Below are 20912 nucleotides of genomic sequence, written 5' to 3'. Positions count from 1 at the left end.
CTCTGCCTTCCAGCCATCTCTCCAGCCTCCCTCCAGCCTGCTTCCAGCCCTCTGCTTTCAGCCACCCCTCCCACAGCCTTTGTTCAGTTTCCCGGGCTAAGGAGTCGCCTCGCCTTCAACCCCTTCCTGGGTTCTCATGTTACACACTCAGGTATGCGCCCTCGGGCAGATCCCATCCTCCAATGCAGACTATCCCAGCACACTCCCCTGTCAGCATTCACAGACCACAGTGAGAACAGGCCCAGTTCGTCACATCTCTCCCCCCTTCGAGACCGAACTGAGCAGGGTCACTTTAGCCAGTGACCCGGGGAAGTTCGAACCTACCCCCGTTCCCATGGATGCCCCCGCATCCCTCCCATTCCTTGGTGAGAATTACACCAGGCCCCTCCAGTTTCACGCTCCCCCTTAGGTCGGGGGTGCTTGATGGCACTCGCAGTTCGCATGTGGGAAGGTTTATGCGGCCTGCGCCCTTTTCCCACCCCCATACCTCTGGGGTTCCAACTGGGCTGTGGTCTTCTCCCAGCGCTCCAGTCTGGAGGTCTGTGCTTTGGGCTCTCTTGGTTTAGAGCCGCCCTTTTTACCTTGGCCACCCTCCGAAAAGGCTCCTCTATGCTGGGCAAGGGTCCTAAAGCTGTTTTCCCCTTGTCCCAGGCCTTCCTCCCCCTCTGACAGGGGTCACAGGATCCGCAGTACTGTCGGACAGTAACAAAGACCCCAGGCCAGTAAAAGCTCCGTAGCAGCCTCTGCTGGGTACGCCAGGTTCCCTGGTGCCCTGAGAGGGGAATGTCATGGGCCCGGCACAGCAGCTGGCGGCGATACTTCTGGGGTACCACCAGCTGCCTCCTGATCCCCCCTGACTCCATTTTCCCTGGGGGAGCCCATTCTCGGTACAGGAACCCCTTCTCCCACAGGAATCTTTTCCGGCCACCTCGTCCCATGGTCTGTACCGCATTGAGGTCGGCCAGGTCCCTTATCTTCCGCAAGGAGGGATCTCTCTGTAACTCGGCCTGGAACTCAGCAGCTGGGACAGGGATGGCCACCTGCTCTTTCTCGCCCGCTGGGTCCGAAGCTGCAGCCTCCCTGAGCCGCGTCCCTGGGCGTTCCCTCCCCACCAGGTTAGGGTCCCGCGCCTCAGGCAAGGCACCCCCCCCAAGGCCAGGGCGCAGTGCCCCTCGCCGGCTCTGACCGCGGGTCACAACTAAGGCGGTCTGGGGGCTGCTGGGCCAGTCCTCTAGGTCCCCCCCATCAACACCTCAGTGGGCAAATGGTGGTGCACTCCCACGTCCTTGGGGCCCTCCTTGGCCCCCCATTTCAGGTGTACCCTCGCTACGGGAACCTTGAATGGGGTCCCGCCCACCCCGGTCAGGGTCAGGAAGGTGTTGGGCATCACCCGATCTGGGGCCACCACCTCGGGCCGGGCCAGTGTCACCTCTGCGCCCGTGTCCCAGTAACCATAAACTTCCTTCCCATCCACCTCCAGGGGAACAAGGCACTCGCTCCGCAGGGACAGCCCCGCGCCAACCCTGTAAACGGAGAACTTTGAATCCGGAGCATCTGGCCCCCCAGAGAAGCTAGCCTGGGGCTCTCCTCCCTCCTTAGCAGGTGGTACCCTGCCAGCCCCCCTTCCCTGGGAATGCTGCCTCTCGCCGGGCTGGGTCTCTACCCAGTCAACCCTCTGTGGGTTCGGCCTGCTCAGTCTGTCCCTGAGCCTGGGGCACTGGGCCCGTATGTGGCCCTTTTGGCCACAGTGGTAGCAGCCCATGTCCCATGGGTCCCCTTGAGTGGGTCGGATGGTCCTGATGCCGGATGTTCCCCTCTGATGGGGTTTTCCTGTATTTTCCCACGGGGAGGTCCCATGGTGACTCTCTCTCTGCGTTGTGGTGGGATTGCTCCTTTGGGACTCCTCCCTTTTATCTCCTGACCGGCTCTTTACGAACTCATCGGCCAGCCGGCCTGCCTGTCGCGGGTTCTCTGGCTTTCTGTCCACCAACCACAGCCTCAGGTCAGATGGGCACCGCTCATACAGTTGCTCCAGTACCAGCAGTTTGACCAGGTCCTCCTTCGTCTGGGCCCCATCAGCCCACTTGCTGGCGTATCTTTCCATGCGGACGGCTAGTTGCAGATATGAGATCTCAGGGGTTTTATCTTGACTCCGGAACCTTTCCCGGTACATCTCAGGAGTCAGCCCAAACTCTCGTAGCAGGGCCTTTTTGAATAGTTCGTAGTCCCCTTTCTCTGCCTCTTCCAGTTGGCGGTACAATGCCACGGCTTTGGGGTCCAGTAAGGGGGTAAGGACCCGGAGTCTGTCCGCGGGATCAACCCGGTGCAGCTCGCAGGCCGTCTCAAAGGCCTCCAGGAAGTCATCCATGTCCTCCCCCTCCTTGTATGGGGCCATGATGCACTTATCAAAGCTCCGTGCAGTCCTGGGTCCCCCCTCACTCACCGCAGCCGGGGGTTCGCCGCCCTTCAATCTCGCCAGTTCCAGGTCATGCTGACGCTGTCTCTCATTCTCCTGTCTCTGTCTCTCTTCATGCTGTCTGTCTCTCATTCTCCTCCCGTTCATGCTGTCTCTGTCTCTCTTCACGCTGATGCTGTCTCTCTTTCTCCTCCCGTTCACGCTGATGCTGTCTCTCTTTCTCCTCCCGTTCATGCTGACGCTGTCTCTCTTCATGCTGTCTCTGTTGTTCACGATCCTCCAGCTCCCTCAGTTTTAGCTCTTTCTCCCATTCCAGCCAATTCCGCTCCCCGGATGCCGAACGTCGCCGGGGGGACCCCCTGCTGGCCGGGGGGGTCACGGCGCCTTCGGTATTTGCTGGGCTCCTCCCCACCCTTCCCCTAGGCATAGGAAGGAGGGGTCTCGGGAAGCCCTCAGCAGCCGGCTGACCACTCCCAGCTGGGACAGACACTGGTGCCTGCGCTGCATTTGCCAGGCTGCTTCCCTGAGACACAGGGATCAGTTCATTCGCGCGATCTTCCGCCTCCAGCTGGGCAATGAGCTGTTCTTTGGTGAGCCTCCCAATGCGCAGCCGCCTCTGCTTGCACAGCTCCACCAGGTCGCTCTTAAGCCACTTGGCATACATCTTCCTGCTGGCCACTCACCGGCCTGTGTGCTCACAGCTCCCCACAGTTCCCAGGGGGCCCCCTAGTGTGCCAGCCCTTCTCGAGGTCACCACCTCTCTGCCAGGGTTGAGCTGCAGACTCCTCCGCCCCTGGGACCACTCGCTGCGATCCCCTCGGGGGACACTGTTACTGCAAAAGTCCTTCTCGCTGGTCACACACTCCCAGGGGTAATAACCGTCTCTCTCTCACTCTTCAGCGCGCCTGGTCCCCGTCAATCCCCCTTCGTTTTACTGCTCCCCAGTCACTTACTGCAGGAAGCGCCGTCCACGGGGTGCAGTAGATCCCACCGCTGCCACCAGTTGTCACGGAGTATTGGGGGACTCGGGGCCCTGCACCCCCGGCGTCCTGCGATTCACCATGACTCTCAGCCAGCCAGTAAAGCAGAAGGTTTATTTGGATGACAGGAATACAGTCCAAGACAGGTCTTGCAGGCACAGACAACAGGGCTCCCCCTCAGTTAGGTCCAGCTTGGGGTCCCAGGGCATGCCAGCCCACCCCCCTTTGGGGGGTCAGAGCCATCTCTGCCTTCCAGCCATCTCTCCAGCCTCCCTCCAGCCTGCTTCCAGCCCTCTGCTTTCAGCCACCCCTCCCACAGCCTTTGTTCAGTTTCCCGGGCTAAGGAGTCGCCTCGCCTTCAACCCCTTCCTGGGTTCTCATGTTACACACTCAGGTATGCGCCCTCGGGCAGATCCCATCCTCCAATGCAGACTATCCCAGCACACTCCCCTGTCAGCATTCACAGACCACAGTGAGAACAGGCCCAGTTCGTCACACCTGGCTGTGACATGGCTACAACAACACCGCATACAACAATGGCACAATTAATGGTGTCATTTGAAGTTTATGCAGGAATTAATTTTTGTGTGTGTTTTGTTTTGTTTTTTGTTTTTTGCTGTCTTTCCCTGACTTATACACACTCAGCAGGTCCAAAAACTAACCCAGTAATTTTGGCCAATTAGTGTTTTATACTTTGGTTACTGGAAAAGACTTTAGGTAACTTTTTAAGAAGTATCTTCTCCATATCGCTCTACTCTGAGATCTGGTTGCTTTTTCTGTCTGATTACCAGATGTAGATTACCCAACCACTGTAGCCTCCAATTTCTCAGATGTGGGGCTTGTTTAGTTCCCTTCCTCTTAGTTGTTTTTTAATTAATCATAGCAAACTTCAGGGATTGACCATCTAGATCACAAATACTGTTTATTTTTAATGTCTAAACTAATTCACTTCCAAATCTGACCCTATACACGTCTCTGTGCTTGTTTCCCCATGTGTGCGATGGTGATGCTTATCTGCCTTGTTGTGAGGTTTAATTAAAGCGCTCTGAGATCTTTGGATGGGAAGTGCAAACTACTTTTATTTATAAAGTCTTTGTTTTCTACCTCTGCAGCCTTGGCTGAAATCCAGCCTAATTTTCAAAGTACTTCTGACCTTATATTAGTCTCTAAAGGTGCATAAATATATTCTGAGAACCTGGCATGAGGTGATATGACTTGCAATTTCTGCTCTCTGGGAATTGTTTTTCCCCTTCACTTTTAAATATCATCCAAAGCATGACTGACAGGTTGGTACTGGGAAACGTGCAGAAATGAAATCTAGACTAGACATAGAGGGTTTAAAACAGTGCTACGTTAAAGTGCACTAAGGAACCTTTAGTGCATTCCAGCAGGTTCTGCACAGACCCAATTAATACACAGTATGTTTGTGCGCTTTAGAAATCAAACCCCTGTAGAGCACATTACCTCACCATGTAGCTAAACCCTCAGATAAAACTGGTATCCTAGTAAATCTAAACATCTGTTTTCAAGCCAGTCACGTTCTTTTGTATAATGCTAATAGGTGAATGTTTAAATGTTGTTTCAAGACGTATGTTTTAAAACTACTTTTATGTAATTGATCAGATAATAGGCTGATCTTGTTCTGTCTTTTGGAAGGAATATTGTCAGGTCAGATTTTCTCCAAAATTTATACAAACCTTTACAAAATCTCATTGACAGAAATGTTTCTGTATTTTAAAAAATAATTTCAATGGGAACCATTCATTTGGAAGACTATCATATTCCAGTGCAGCAGCTGCATCCCATCAACTGTTGTATTGTGCTAATGTATGAAAACCAGAAACCGAATCTGTTTTCTTCTTGCATTTATCTCGGCTTCTGGAGTAAAAATAAGGAGCATAAATGGTGAAGCATAAATCAGATTTATAAAAACTCCTTCCATTCTAACAGTCTAAAGCCGTGCCAATAACCCAGATCAGGAAAGCGTAGCTTTTAAACAGATGGGGTTTTAAGGTGACGGGCTTTGGTACCAAACCTGAGTAGCCCAGGATCATTTCAGTTTAATACACTCACATTAGGGCTGTAATATTGTGCACTTCCTTTTGTTGCATTTTCCTGACGACCGTATCTTCTTCTTCAGCCTGAATCCCTACAGCTATGATGAGAACTGCCTGAGCAGTAGTGAAGACCACATCCCGCTGGCTGCCTTGCCCTTGCTGGCCATTTCCTCCCCTCAGTACCAGGATGCAGTTGCCATGGTGATTAACAGAGCCAACCAAGTTTACAATGAATTTCTCAAGTCTCCAGATGGGACTGGTTTTAATGGACAGGTAGGACCATTTCCTCTTACGTCAAAGAAAAATGCTTTGGGCAAGGCCGAGTTTCCATTATTTTAGGCCATTGCCTTGCGTGTATCAAGTTACTAGTATGGGGCTGACACAGCAAATGAGAGGAAGCAGTATTCGCATGGGAGTGCAAAATGTCTGTTTACGTTTCCCAGACATGAAGAAGAGCTCTGTGTGAGTTCAAAAGCTTTCTTTCACCAACAGAAGTTGGTCCAATAAAAGATATTTCCTCACTCACATTGTCTCTCTGTTAAGCCTCTGAGGATGCTCAGGGTGAACTAGGAGCTTCCTGAAACCTGAGCAGGGTCAGTTTGAGCTGGTAACTCATGCAGTGAATAGAAAGCACTGGACCTAAAGGTTTGAGAATAATAGAATTTTTGCTTCATTGGCAATTTTAAAAAGTTTAAAATAAATATTTGGGGTCAGACCAAAAACTAAAATATAGAAATTTGTCAGCAAATTGAAAACCCGAAGAAAAAATTTGTTGTGGGTTGAATAAAATCGGAAACACTTCGTGTTGCAAATGCCAAAACAAAACGTTTTGATTTTTTTTCTGACTTGTTCTCTCTGCCCTCCCCCTGCACCCTCCACCACCACTCCAAAGTGAACAATTCGGCAAAACCAACACACATTCATAAAATGTTTTGGTGTGGCTGAATCTGCAATTCTCACCAGAAAAAGTTTCAGCTGAAAAATTTGCTCAGCTGTAGTTGTACCTTCTCTCCCAGCCAGTCCAATTCCTAAATTTGTATAACCCCTTGGCAGATGATGGGAGTTGAGGGACCTCAGCACGTCTCTGATTAGACCATAGGGAATCAAACATTTAAGTACTGGTATCTCCCTCTTTTGTCACGGTGTCAGTAAAACCACAGGGAGGAAGCATGATCTTATGATTGAGGACTCAGGAAATCTGGGTTCAGATTTTGGCTCCGCCACAGATTCCCTTGTGTGACCATGGGCAAATCACTCAATCTCTCTGGGCCTGATACAAATCCCAATTAAATCATCTAAAAGACTTGCGTGGAGTTGATTGGGTTTGGGAGCACCACTCTCCTGTAGCTACCTGGTCTCTAAATGGGGTTACTAATACTTCTCTACCTTATTGAGGATACATTTATTACTGTGTGAAGTGAAAAGAACAGGATGGTTATATGGTTATAGAATAGAATGGTTATATGCATCCGAAGAAGTGGGCTGTAGTCCACGAAAGCTTATGCTCTAATAAATTTGTTAGTCTCTAAGGTGCCACAAGTACTCCTGTTCTTTTTGCGGATACAGACTAACACGGCTGCTACTCTGAAACCTGTGTGAAGTGCTTATATACGCTTGTGATGGGCCTTTAAAGGTCTAGATAGATAGTTGTTTTAAGTACAGTGAGGTTTCAAAGGCTCTGAAAGAAGAAAAGATTTTTAATCTGAGGGTACAGTGTAATCTTCTGAGGAAAGCATGAGTCTTATTACACAAACAAATTATTTTTTTCATAACAATAATAGGATTATACTGTGGCATATCAGTTTTTTAAGCTAAAATTTGGTTTGGAGCCAGTTTAATATCCGTAGTAAAAATGTTCTTGCTTGGAGCTTTTAAAAAAAACAAACCCCGGCTATTATGTCAGAACATTATGAAAGGTGAGATTATGAGAAGAAAAATTATACCAATTACAGAGATAATTATAAAAACAGATCTCTTCCAGTAGAAACTGAATGTTAAGAGGTTTGTTTTTCTTTAGGCCAAAGCTACAAAAAAGGCCTTTTTTTGAAAAACATCTATTGATAATTCACCTGGGATGGTGTAAACAATCTCAGTATATTTTGCATGTTTCCACCGCACAGGAAAAGTGCTGATATCATTAGAACGAAAATGTTGTATTGTTCATAGTCCTCCATTTTGGCAACTGGATAAAACCATCAAATTCACCTCTAAATATATAGGTCTCTAGTTATAAAATATGTACAGTATAATTCAGTGAAACTGGACAGGGAGTCGGGCCTTCAGTTCTATTCCTAGCTATGCCACTGACCTGCTGTGTGACCTGGGCAAGTCACTTAATGTGTCTGTGCCTCAGTTTCCTCTCCCACCCTTGCCTCTCTTGTTTTCTTACTTTACAAACTCTTTGGGGCAAAGGACTGCCTTACTCTTACAGTGGGAGGGGTTAGCTATCCAGACTATGTGCCCATCTGAGACCACAGGCATGTACTCGGGGTGGCTAGCCCCACCTGCCACTCATGCCACTATAGTGACATTCTATTTTTAGCAAACTAGCTCTCATCGAGCTAATGCAGGTATGTCTCTTTGAGGTGGGACTCACACCTCCAGCTCCAAGTGTAGATGTACATACTCTAAGTGCTACTCTAACACTAATAATCATCATCAAGATGAGAGTTGTCATGGTAAGTGCAGTGAGATGCCATTAATCCTTCACAAAACATTCTGTTAATGTGTTGTTAAGGTTTGGTGTAGCCAGGTGGATTTTCAGTTCTTTGTGGTGTGCATCAGAGGGATACTATTTTTAAGTTAAAAACTCACCTGGGATGTGGGAGAGCCCTGTGTTGCTTGGTTCAGAGCAGTGACTTGAATCTGAGGTCTTGTCTACACTAGCAAGTTTCTGCGCAGTAAAGCAGTTTTTTGCATTGTAACTCCCAAAGTGTACACACTGCCAAGCCACTTCGTGCGCAGAAAGTGCGCAGTAGCAGCACTGTAAAAAACCCACCCCGACGAGAGGTATACAGCTTTCTGTGCCGGGGGTACAGCGCTGCAGAGCCAGTGTAGACACCCTGGTCGGTTACAGCGCTGCGATTGGCCTCCGGGAGGTGTCCCACAATGCCTGTTCTTGCCTCTGGTTCTTGCGTTTGGTCATCGGTTTGAATTCCACTGCCCTGCCCTCAGGTGACCAACCGGGAGCCCCACCCCTTAAATTCCTTGGGAATTTTGAAATGTTGGAATGTTTGCTCGGTGACGCGTGCAGCGGTCTCAGTGCATCTTTCCAGGTGACCATGCCAGCTTCACACACCAGGCGATCCACCTCTTGGAGCAATGCCGAGCTGCTGGACCTCATCAGCATTTGGGGAGAGGAGGCTGTCTAGTCCCAGCTGCGCTCCAGCCGTAGGAATTATGATACCTACAGACAGATTTCACAATGCATGACAGAAAGGGGCCATGACCGGGACACACTGCAGTGCAGGGTCAAAGTGAAGTAGCTGCGGAATGCCTACCACAAGGCGCGAGAGGCAAACTGCTGCTCTGGTGCTGCGCCCACAAGCTGCCAGTTCTACAAAGAGCTGGACACGATACTTGGTGGCGACCCCACCTCCGCTGCGAAGGCCACTTCGGTGTCTCGTGTGCCAGTCGAGAGTGGACCGAGCCAGGAGGAGGAAATCTTGGACGAGGATGGGGAGGGGGACCCAGAGGCAGAGGACGACTCGGAGGTCAGAGATGCATGCAGCCAGGAGCTCTTTTCTACCCTGGAGGAGGCTAGCCAGTCACAGCTGTCAGAGCTTGGCGAAGCGCAAACAGGAGAGGAGGCCCCTGGTAAGTGGCTTTAATTTTTGGGAATGGCTGAAGTGAGTTTTGGGGGGTAGGAGGGTTGCAGAAAGCTTGTGTTTGTACGATGCGCATACCACCACATGCCTAGTCTGAGCGGCGGAACAGGATGTTGATGGACTCCCTCACTTCACGGGAATCTGCCTCAGAGATCTCCACGAAACTCTCATGGAGATACTGGGCAATCCGCTGCCGTGGGTTCTTCGGCAGAGCTGCTTTGTTTCTTGCTCCATTAACAGTATCTTTCCCATGCCACTCTGCCGTCAGGGTGTGGGGGGACCATTGCGGCACACAGGCGAGCTGCATAAGGGCCAGGGCGGCAGCCGCAGTCTTGGAGAAAACCCTCCCTTGACTCCCTGTTCACCTCAGCAGGGGATATCTTCCATAATGAACACAGCCTGTGGAAAATGTGGGGACAGGAATTATTATAAGCTCCCCCCCCCCCCCCAGTGCTGGCTCCCCCCAAGAGCCATGTGCCCAGTGTATAGTACAGTCCTGGAACACTGATTTCCCCTGCCCCTGCGGGTTACTCACCATTTTGGGGGTCTTGTGGCTCATGTGTGTTTGCCTGGGGTCAGCCAGTTAGTGACAGGTCTGTGAATAGTGGCTGTGTTTTAAATCACTGAATCAGTGATCTGTGTGTTGCAAACAATACTGCTTCTGTAAAAGGTTGCATTTTGGCTTCACAGAGATGACCTTGGGAACCCAGCCTCCCTCTTTGTTATCGCCGGCTGAACAGCTGCGCAGAATGAAAAAGCGGCCCCGAAGAACTAAAGAGGACTTTCTGCGTGATGTCCTGATGCACTCTGCGGCCGAAAAACAAGAATTGAAAGAGTGGCGGGACAGCGAGAAGAGGGATCGAAAGGAGAACGCGGCACGCCAGAACAAAGCCACGCAGCGGCTCTTAAACATTATGGAGCACCAAGTGGACACGCTCCAGGTGCTACTAGCACTGCAAACTGAGCAGCTCTGTGCCCGCCTTCCCCTGCAGCTGCTGTTGCCCCCCAGACACCGGCAACACAGGTGTTGTTCATACCAACAAGGGTACCAGTTGGTATGAATGTTAATGGCTGCTCCCCTGTCACAGTCCAGCACTGAGGACTTTCAGTACCCACGGCACTCAACACCCATCCCTCTGCAGTTTAGCCCTGCTGAAGTACAGCACCTGCTGCATTGTACTCCAAAGGAGAAGGTTGGATATGATACCTGGACATACACAAGTCTTTAACTGTCCCGGGACCCCACCTCCTCCTGTGACCCTCCCTTCCCCCATCCCCCTCAGTGCTGATATATTGTTGTTTTTTGTCTCTGTCCACTGGTGGTGGTGGTTTAATAAAAGAATTGTTTTGGTTTGAAAGCTATCTTTATTCTATTAATTGAAAGCAAACAGAGCACTGCAAAGCAACAGGCAATTTTCTGAAACCTTCATCGTGCATCATCTGCACCAATCACAATCACCTCCTAGCATTACAAGACTGCACTCCCGAGCATAGCAACAAATATTAGTGGCTTACAACTTCAAATTGCTGCCTCAAGGCATCCCTGATCCTTATGGCCCTGCACTGCACCCCTCTAATAGCCCTGGTCTTTGGCTGTTCAAATTCATCCTCTAGGCGCTGAGCCTCAGCGGTCCAGCCCTGAGTGAAGCTTTCATCCTTCCCTTCACAAATATTATGGAGCGTACAGCACAGTATAGGAATATTGTCATCAGCCAGGTCCAGCCTCCCACAGAGACAGCGCCAGCGGGCCTTTAAATGGCCAAAGAACACTCCACAGTCATTCTGCACTTGCTCAGTCTGTTGTTGAACAGCTCCTTGCTGCTGTCAAGTTGCCCCATGTATGGCTTCATAAGCCACGTCATTAAGGGATAGGCAGGGTCTTCCAGGATCACAATGGGCATTTTGACTTCCCCTACGGCTATCTTATGGTCTGGGAAGAAAGTCCCTGCTTGGAGTTTCCTGAACAGGCCAGTGTTCCGAAAGATGCGTGTGTCATGCACCTTTCCAGACCAGCCTGTGTTAATGTCCGTGAAATGCCCACGGTGATCCACAAGCGCCTGGAGAACATTAGAGAAATACCCCTTCCGATTAATGTACTCGGTGGCTATGTGGTCTGGTGCCAGAATTGGAATATGCGTGCCATCTATCGCCTCTCCGCAGTTAGGGAAGCCTATTTGTGCAAAGCCTTCCATAATGTCACACACGTTGCCCAGAGCCATGGTCTTTCGGAGCAGGATGTAATTAATGGCCCTGCACACTTCCATCAACACAAGTCCAACCGTCGACTTTCCCACTCCGAACTGGTTAGCGACCGATCAGTAGCAGTCTGCAGTAGCCAGCTTCCACAGTGCAATCACTGTGCGCTTCTCCAACAGCAGGGCAGCTTTTGTTCTCGTGTCCTTGTGCTGCAGGGCTGGGGTGAGCTCATCACACAGTCCCATCAATGTGGCTTTCCTCATCCGAAAGTTCTGCAGCCACTGCATGACGATGTGATCCCACCACTCAATGCTTGTTTCCTGAGCCCAAAAAGCGGCATTCCACTGTGGTCAGCACCTCTGTGAACGCCACAAGCAATCTTGTGTTGTAGCTACCATGCCTGATGAGATCAATGTTGAACTACTCTTGCCTTTGTAGTTTAAGGAATAACTCCACTGCCACTCGTGACATGTTAGTGAGAGTGAGCAGCATATTGGTCAATAGTGCGGGATCCATTCCTGCAGACCAAAGAGGCAAAGCGTGCAGTACACAAACCGTTGAAAGATGGCACCAAATGCGGACGAAGCACAGGGATTGCTGGGATGCGAAGCAATGCATCACAGGATATTGGGACAGGACCCAGGATGCCCTGTGGCCCCCTCCGCCTTCCCACAACCCCTAGCGGCAGAAGAGGAAGAGATGCTCTGTGGGATAGCTGCCTAGAGGGCACTCCTCCGCATACTGCTGCAAGTGCCGCAAATGTGAACATGCTATTGTGCACACAATCCCTTCAGCATTCTCTGAGCGGCGCTGAACCTGCTGGCGCTGTAACTATGCCAGTGTAGACAGATTCTGAGTCTCCTGCATCCATTACCACTGGGCTATTGACTATTCTCAGGGGCGGGAGGGGGGTTGCCCACCCTCTCTCTGTCTCTTTGTGGTTCTGACCAGAAATTCCATTCTGGACCCAAGGAACCTTTCCGACGAAAGTTAAGTCCAAACTCATCTGTTCACACATACAGTTTCGGTGTTGATGCATCTGCATTTATTTTGGACCAAAAATAAGTTTTGTTGAAAAATCCCTGACCAACTCTAGTCATGATCGTAGTGGGGAAATTCATGCCTTGGAGTGGGTATTGTATTGGGTGTGACTATTGCTTATGTTGCAATTTTGTGGGGAAATACACTTGAACAACCTTAACTTTGTCAAATAAGAGTGTGGGATTATAGAGAGATGGGGAAAATTACAAATCTCTGCCACCACGCTAGTGAATTCAGTTTCCCTAAACGCTACAATCTCACCCTAATGCTATAGTCTGAATCATAAGAAAGTATATACCTGTGTGAAATCTGTCCATTGGCACCTCATTTCACAGTTTGGGTCACTTGCTTTGACCAGTGAATGACAGCGTATTTCTGCTTGCAAATCTTTGCTAGAAATCCAGTTGAGAACCCTCTTGATATCTGGGAAGAAATGAACAACCCAACCTGTGTCTGCGGGGTGCATTAAATGGAGTGAAGCATGATCAGCCAGGTTCTTTAGGGATCCAGACCCTTTGTGCTGGATTCTGGCTTTAAGGCGCCAGCAGGGATTGCGGCTAGTGCTGGGGAATTCCCTTCTGGTGTAAAGCTGATGGAGGCAGCCCCTGTGCCAGCCTTTGGCATAGGGTGCGTGTTGGTGGGGAGAGGAGGAGTGGCAAAGTGGCTATATCTATCCCGCACTGTAATGGGATCCACCAAAAACTTTGCAATCCTCGACTGCTGCAGGCTAGTCCCCAGGACCAGGGAGCTGTAATCAGGCTCCATGACGCCACCCCCCCTTGCCTCCTGTTTTGAGTCCGTGACTCTGGCTGATAAATATCACTCTGTCTGACTCACATGAAAACTCCTATTCCTGCAGGTGTGCCTCATCGGTGACTGTGTTGGAGGAATTTTGGGGTTTGATGCCATCTGCTACAGTGCTTGCACCGCGGGCGAGAGTCAAAACAGTAGCAGGAGAGGGAGCCTCGGCAGCATGCAGGTAAAACTCCCATAGGTTCATTCCCTGGATGGAAGCCAACTGGCACTATAAGCAGCTTTCTGCGAGAACAAATACAAAGGGTTGGTAGATTGCAGTAGTGCTGAATATTTCAGCTGTTATTTTCAAGGAAAAAGTCCACTGATGTATAGGAAAACTTTCCCACTTTGGGTTTAGAGTACTTGCAAGTCGTTAACAAATGCTTTATTGGCAAATCCATGGGGTGGGGTCATGGAGTGCTTTTCAGTGTATCCCTAATTGTGATTTTTATGGTACCCTCGCCCAATAATCTCCGCCAGCTCCTGTCTATTGCTAAAATCTGCTGTTTTTTATTTTTCACCATAGTGTCTGGAATTCTTAATGCTGCTGCTAGAGGCTAATGTTGCATTAAGCCATGCTCGGGAGTGTATTTTAATGGCTCATCGAAAGCGCGCCTTGGTTACACTGGGGAATGCCAGTCAGCTGAGGGTCGTGTGAACGGAGCACTAAGCACACTTGGGAGTCTCTAAATGAATCCTGTTCTAATGAGAATCTCTAAATTCAGATCATTTTTGAGATGTAAATCTGCTTTAGAAAGTAGTTTGTGATAGAAAAAAGCAGAATTAGGTTCTTTTATTACTATTATGTTAATGTCTATGTTGCATTATTGATGTACTATTTAAGAAAAAAAATCAAAGATAAATTTAACTAATCTTATGTAGTCTGAACAAAGTTTCTGGGGCCTTGAGAGGCAGTGGATATGTCTTCACTGCACACTAAGCCTGGGTTCTCACTCAAGTTTAAGTCCAAGCTCCCACTTCCGTCCACATGCAAATCAATCTGATTCGGGTCAGCAAGCACTCAGGCCCTGGATGCTAGGACTCTGCTAGTGGGGTTGGTCAGGGCCCAAGTCACACTGCGACTTGGATCCAAGCCCTGTTGTTTTGCCGTGTGGACACCACTCAAGCCCCAGACCCAAATCAGAAGGTCTGCATAGTGCAGTATGGATGTACTAGCAAGGTTGTGAGACCCAAATCCACCAATTGTAAACCCGCGTTTACAATGCAGTGTGGACACTCAAGTGCAGGCTTGAAAACACCGAGTCCACAAGCCCAGGTGTCTCAGACCCCGATTTACAATGCAGTGTAGACATGACCAGTTGACAGGGTAGTGGTCTAGGTAGGGTTCAAGAGATGTGGGTTTTATTCCTGGCTCTGCCATGGGCCTATTATGAGATTCTGGGCCAGATACTTCATCTTTTGGTTCTTCAGTTTCCCTATCTCTACAATGTGGATAACAAGACTGACTTCTTTTGTTCAGCACTTTGAGATGTATGGATGAAAAGTGCAATATAAAAGCTAAATGGTATTTTTATTCAGAAAAAAAGCCATCCTCCTCATACTTGTGGGAAAGGAAATATTCCTAAAACAAATGACCCCATAGTTACATTGCTGAAATTTCTCAGCAGCTAGTCATTCTAGCACCGCACAGTGTCCTGTCACTCAACATTGTGAAGAAATGCAAATTGTAGGTCCCTATCCTGCAGTTGGATGCCCAAGAGCTTCAGTGGGATTCCGCAGGGGCCATCATGAATCCTGCTGCAGGATTGGATCTTGGAAGAGCAAATGATCGATACTCTTTTTAAAACGGAAATATTTTCAGGATAACAGTCACTCTTTTGGCTTGGCCAGTAGCTTGACTCTCATCATTCCCTTCACTTTATCCTCCCACTCTGTTCCTTTCTTCCTCCTCTACTCCTTTATTTCCCCTTTCTCTTCTCTGTATTTACTTCTTGTCATGATCCCCACTTTCCTCTCCCCCGCCCACACTTTTCTTTTCCCTCCTTTCCTTTTGATCCTCTCACCACACCTATTCATCTATTTCCCCCCGCAGCAGGAAATATTAAACAAACAGAACAAAACAAAACACTTGGGGTGAAATCCTGGCCCTATTGAAGTCAAAGGCAGTTTCACCCTTGGTATATCATCATCATTGATCGGAGCGTGTGGCTGGTCTGTACATCTGTCCGGGCTTTATGGGTGGCTTGGGGTGCTTTGAACTTTTCCCTTCTCTTACACAGACAGATTGAGAGCGCTTAAATAGGATCCAATTTGTTTCCTGAAGTAGAAGTTCAAAGCGACTTTGCTGTCTGCAGAGAACAGTTGAGCAAAACAGTCAGGCTCCAGGCAGAGGCAGGGCCGGCTCCAGGCACCAGCCCAGCAAGCAGGTGCTTGGGGCGGCCAAGGGGAAGGGGCGGCACGTTGGGCTGTTCGGGGCAATTTGGAGGCGGGTCCCTCTCGGAGGGAAGCACCTGCCACCAAATTACTGCTGCCGAAGAAGAAAGCGGCGTGGTGGAGCTGCCGCTGGCGTGCCGCCGATCGCAATTGCGATCGCGGCTTTTTTTTTTTTTTCCCTGCCTCTTGGGGCGGCAAAAACCCTGGAGCTGGTCCTGGGAAGAGGGACGTGGCGTTTGTCTGAATTTTGGCAATCCGAGCAGTGCTGGTAGGAGCAGAAGGTCCTTATGTGAGAGGAAAGGATGCTACTATATGTGCAGCATTTATGTTTATTATATTTCACCTGCAAAGCAGACTTGTGAAAGATCAACTGAAAGCAATTGTAAGGAACCTTTCGAGCTTATTCGGTTGGTTTTAGCACCTGGTCCTGAAAGATGCTCAGAAGCTGTTGCCAGGTACTTCATGCCTCTCAAGACTGGGGCATGTAAGGAGGAGATAGTTGTAAACGATATCTCTGTTGCTTGTGACCGAAAGTTGGTACTGATGTTTGTTTGCTGGCCTAGGCGGAATATGAGTTTAGTGGCCCTTAATCTATATCATAAAAGCAGCCATTAATATTCATACCAACTGGTACCCTTGTTGGGAGGCCTAGCCCAGAGTGGATCTCTGAAGAGAGGCCAAGGATCAAATAGGCATGGATTTTGGTGGAGAAGAGATGATTTTTAGTTCTGTAAGATCTCCAGGGGAGGGGTTGTCTCTTGTCTGTTTGTAGTACACTCAGCTCCCCATCCCACTAAGACCATTGGGTGTTACCTTTAGATAAATGTTTATTGATGATAATGCCCGTGTTTTTACTTCTTCTTGGGATAAATAGAAGTCAGTTTCCTGGGTTGTTTGTGCTAGCAAAAGGCATCATAACAAGTTTACATAATTATTTGTACTGTGGCAGTCCTCACAATGTGTTAGGTGCCTTCCCAACACAAAGCAGGACACCGTCCTTGCCCCAGGAGCTTACAGTCTAATCAGACAGATAGGTAGAGAAGATGAAATATGAATTCCAGATATTCTTCCTTTGAATAACTATCAGCTACCCTCAGCTGCCCCTGCCGAGCAATTTACTGGTGTTTCAGTAGAAATGGCTCTTAAGGAGTGGTTTGGGGCAGAGGGTGGGGGGTAGATTTTTGTTTTGCCAATCCCAAGGGTATTTGTGAAATGAAATTAATTGGGTATGAGGATGGGAATCCTATACTCTGAATTGTAACCAGAGAAGAATTTTATGGCCTGATTATGAACCCTGAAAATAGAATAAAATTAGGTTTATATAGCTCCCTTCATACTCCAGTTATTCCAAAGTGCCTTATAACAATAAGTTAGAGAAAGGGTACTACAGAGACCATTATGTTCTCTGAGTAGCGCATAGCCTTGAGCATTAGGAGTGTATGTTTATATATTATGGCAATGTAAATAGGGAATTATAATAGAAATACCAATCAAAATTCACCTGCAGCAGCACTGGAATGTGCCACTGTAATTTCTCTGCAGTATTTTGGGTTCCAGCATGCCCAGAATAACCAGGGGAGAATTACAGTACAAGTTCTCATCATACACAGAAAAAAATACGTGTTCCCATTGCCTATCATGTATAAGCCTTACTAGACGAGTATTTGAGGAGTTCACTGTACATTCTAAGGTAGTATAGGGAAATAAGTACATTCTGCTTTGACCGGATTAACAGTAGTAATAATACCTAGCTCTTATATAGCAGTGTACGTCTGTAAATATCAAAGTGCTTTACAAAGAAGGTCTGCATCATTATCCCCATTTTACAGTTGGGGAAACTGAGGCACAGAGCGGGAAGGTGATTCAGACCAGTGGCAGAACTGGGAATACAGCTCAGTTATCCAGAGTCCCATGACAGGACCCTCCCCCACTAGAACACACTGTCTCTTAGAAGAGAATTCTGTTCTCTCTTGCTGATGCTGTTAAAATAGCATTCTGAAGCATTCAAGATCTTATTGAAAGACGTTTGTTTGACAGTTTTAGGAGGAGGCTCAGGGTTTGCTTCTAGTACCAATAAAGGGGTGGAAAGGAGTTTTTGTAGGTGGCTGGTTGAGCTTCTGTTGAATTGATTATTTTAATGCTGCTGAGATTTAATTGTATTACCGGCATGTTAGGGCGCCTAGAGCTTTGGAGAGTGGTGTTTAGTTATTAATTAAGTTGAAATAACTAAATAGTCTCTTCAGCAATCATCTCAGCTTTCTTCTAACAGAGTATGCTTGGTCATTCTCCCCCCCCCCCCCCCCCATAGTTTAATTTGTTTTGCAGAATAGTTTCCAAGTACGGTTAAAATAAATGTAGCAATTTGGCACAATGTTCCCATGCAGCGTATGAGAGACAAATGGCCATGAATCTGACCCCAAGTAGTTAAACGAATGAGATCTGAACTCCAGCAAAGCTTTTCAGCTAATCTTTGGAGGCGTGAATGTATGTTGTTTTAAATTTAAAAAAAATAACCCATGTATTTAGAATGAGATTAAATGTAACAAGTTATCTTTGCCTTAGCCTCAGTGCGTTTAGGCATTTTGGCACAATATAGTCTCTAAATACTGGTGATGTTACATGCTTCTGCCCTTCTTGACAGATGGATGGAGATATTGCAGCAAACGTGATACAGAACTCAGTTACAATTGCAAAGGACTGGATGGCTTAAGGGGATCCATTCCTGAGTAACAGAACCTGTAGGTTACCAGCTAATATCTAGCTTGGGTCAGTAGTACCAAAAAGCCTTTCCAGTCTAAAGGCTGTTTAGTAACATACATGAACTGAATTTGATCCCAGTCCAAATCCCATTGGGCAGGTTGTCCACATGATGAAAGCCAACCTTCTAATGGGTATTACCGGGCTCCCTTGCTTGCCTATCTCAGCAGAAGGACTAGTTATTGAATGCACACATTAACAAGCTGCCCTCTTAGTGGTCCCTCCAGGGCAGAGTTGAAGTCTCTTTTCTTGAGAATGTGGGCAAGTTTACAATGAAGCTGTATATGTTCTGGAGATAAACAGGAGTTCGCTGCGGGGTTGTGCATCTGGAATAATTCACCTGTAATGGATTCACATACAGATTTGAAACAATAATAGGCCTATCCACGCGCTTGCTGAGAAGCATTTTCCTTGTGGCATATAACGGCCTCAGATTTGTGGGTCCATTTTGGCTGCTCTGCCTTATCAGAGAGCTTTTGACTTCAGTGCTATGAACCCCTTAACTCTGAATTTCTTTCTCTTTGTGGTTCAAGAAATGTAGGTGCAAATTCCCAGTTCTGCCACAGATATTCTGTGTGACCTTGGGCAAGTCTCTTAATCTCTCTGAGCCTCAGTTCTGTCTGTCTCATCTATTTACATTGTAAATGCTTTGCAGAAGGACTCCTGTCACTGTGTTAGTACAGCACCCAGCACAGTGTAGCCTTGATCTCAGCAGGGGCCTCTACTGTAGTAAACCATAAACAATGATTTTGAAAACATTTCAACATGACACCATTATGTCCCCGGGAGGACGCTGAGGGAAGCAGTGTGACAGAGAATGGAAAGCAGGGGCAGAGGAGAGTTGTGTAGGGACAGGGGGTAGGATTCTGCCCTCAATGAGGTCACTAGAAAAACTGCCACTTACTTCACTGGCCTGTGGAAGATAGAGAAAGAAGAAAGTTACGAAATAGTTAATCCCTTCTCCATCCAGACTTGTTCATTCCTTCCACATAACCCCCTCCCTCCTCAAAACCTCATCTGAAATGCATGTGCTTTGGCAGCTACATAAAATGTAATCTAAAAACTAGGTGATATTGGGGTTTCCTCCTACTCTGTTGAGTAAAAAAAAAAAAGTGCAGTATCCTGTTAACTTAGATTAGTTTTTGTCACTAAAGAAAAGAGCTACCACATCTGAACAGGATATAGCTCAAAGAGCTACATCATATCCAGTAAATAAACACACACAATGGAAATGCCAACTTAACCATGGTGGTGGCAGCCCTGCAGCGGGAGTTTGGATGTTTTTCCACTCAGTATTGGTCTCAGATCATCAAACTGTGCAAATAGTAATCTCACAGTGATTGCCTTGTGACCCAGCAGAAGAAACCTGGACACAGGTTTTAATGATGCTCAGTGGGCAACTGTGAACTGCTGCCAATTTCCAACAGACTGAAGAGACCTGTAACTTCCAGTGCCACTGGTCATTCTTTTACTGAGCATTTGGTTGAGCTAGTTCAGTGGTAGCACAAGGTAGTGTCTAAATATTGCTTAGAACCAGCCCAGCAAAATATACACCTCTACTCCAATATCACGCAACCCGATGTAACACGAATTCGGATATAACGCGGTAAAGCAGCGCTCCGGGGGGACGGGGCTGCACAGTTCGGTGGATCAAAGCAAGTTCGATATAACGCGGTTTCACTTATAACGTGGTACAATTTTTTGGCTCCGGAGGACAGCATTATATCGGGGTAGAGGTGTATGTGGGATTAAATAGAAATAGGTGTGTTTGTGTTGCGGTATTGCCAACTCCATGTATTCAAAAATCGAGTCTAGCCCCTAAGAAAAACGTGATATTGGCATAAAAATGAGATTTTAAAAAATTGGATTGATTGGCCTTCTGGTTTTTTATTTTAATTAATTTGGCTATTTTGGAGATTTTAGGCTGCACATTTGCAAGCCTCTCTGCTCCCAGGAGGACTAGAAACTTATTTTTTAAACAAAATATTAAGATTTTTGTGTATTCACATGACTTCAGGGTCTTGGACTTTAACACAAAATATTACAAGGCTCCTGATAAAATTGTGAAAGTTGGCAACCTAATGATATTTTCTGAAACTATCTTCACAGTGCTTAGATGATGTGACAATGAGAATTATAAAAAAGCTTATTATTCAATCAGATGTTTAAGTGCTGTATCCAAAACCTGTTGAAGTTAATGAATTGCAGGAGGTATGTCTAAGGCACTAAATTATTTTGCGGTGTGTGTGTATGTGCGCGCGCGCGCACACGTGTGCTGTGTCCTCACTACCTTTTGTGTGTGGTAGCCATAAATATCCTTAAAAATGAATTTACAGGAAGGAAAATTCATCAAAATTATGAATTTTAAGCAAAGATTGCAGCATATTTGTGGAAAGCAAATTCAAATTGTTATATCACAAATACATTGTCTATTTCCAACACAGTTGCT

General features: G+C 47.5%; 1 protein-coding gene across 1 annotated transcript in view; it reads left to right on the top strand.

Moving 5' to 3' along the window:
- PITPNM3 (PITPNM family member 3) overlaps positions 1–20912 on the top strand; it is a 361048-nt gene that overhangs the window by 287783 nt on the left and 52353 nt on the right. The window contains exons 7-8 of the mRNA XM_054008467.1: positions 5537–5726; positions 13377–13496. Of these exons, the coding sequence (XP_053864442.1) occupies positions 5537–5726; positions 13377–13496 (310 nt within the window). The remainder of the gene's footprint in view (positions 1–5536; positions 5727–13376; positions 13497–20912) is intronic.

The sequence above is a fragment of the Malaclemys terrapin genome, chromosome 18 (genome assembly GCF_027887155.1).
Source record: "Malaclemys terrapin pileata isolate rMalTer1 chromosome 18, rMalTer1.hap1, whole genome shotgun sequence".
Classification (NCBI taxonomy): Eukaryota; Metazoa; Chordata; order Testudines; family Emydidae; genus Malaclemys; species Malaclemys terrapin.
Note: the sequence above shows the minus strand (reverse complement) of the source record. Positions and strands in the feature narration are given on the sequence as shown.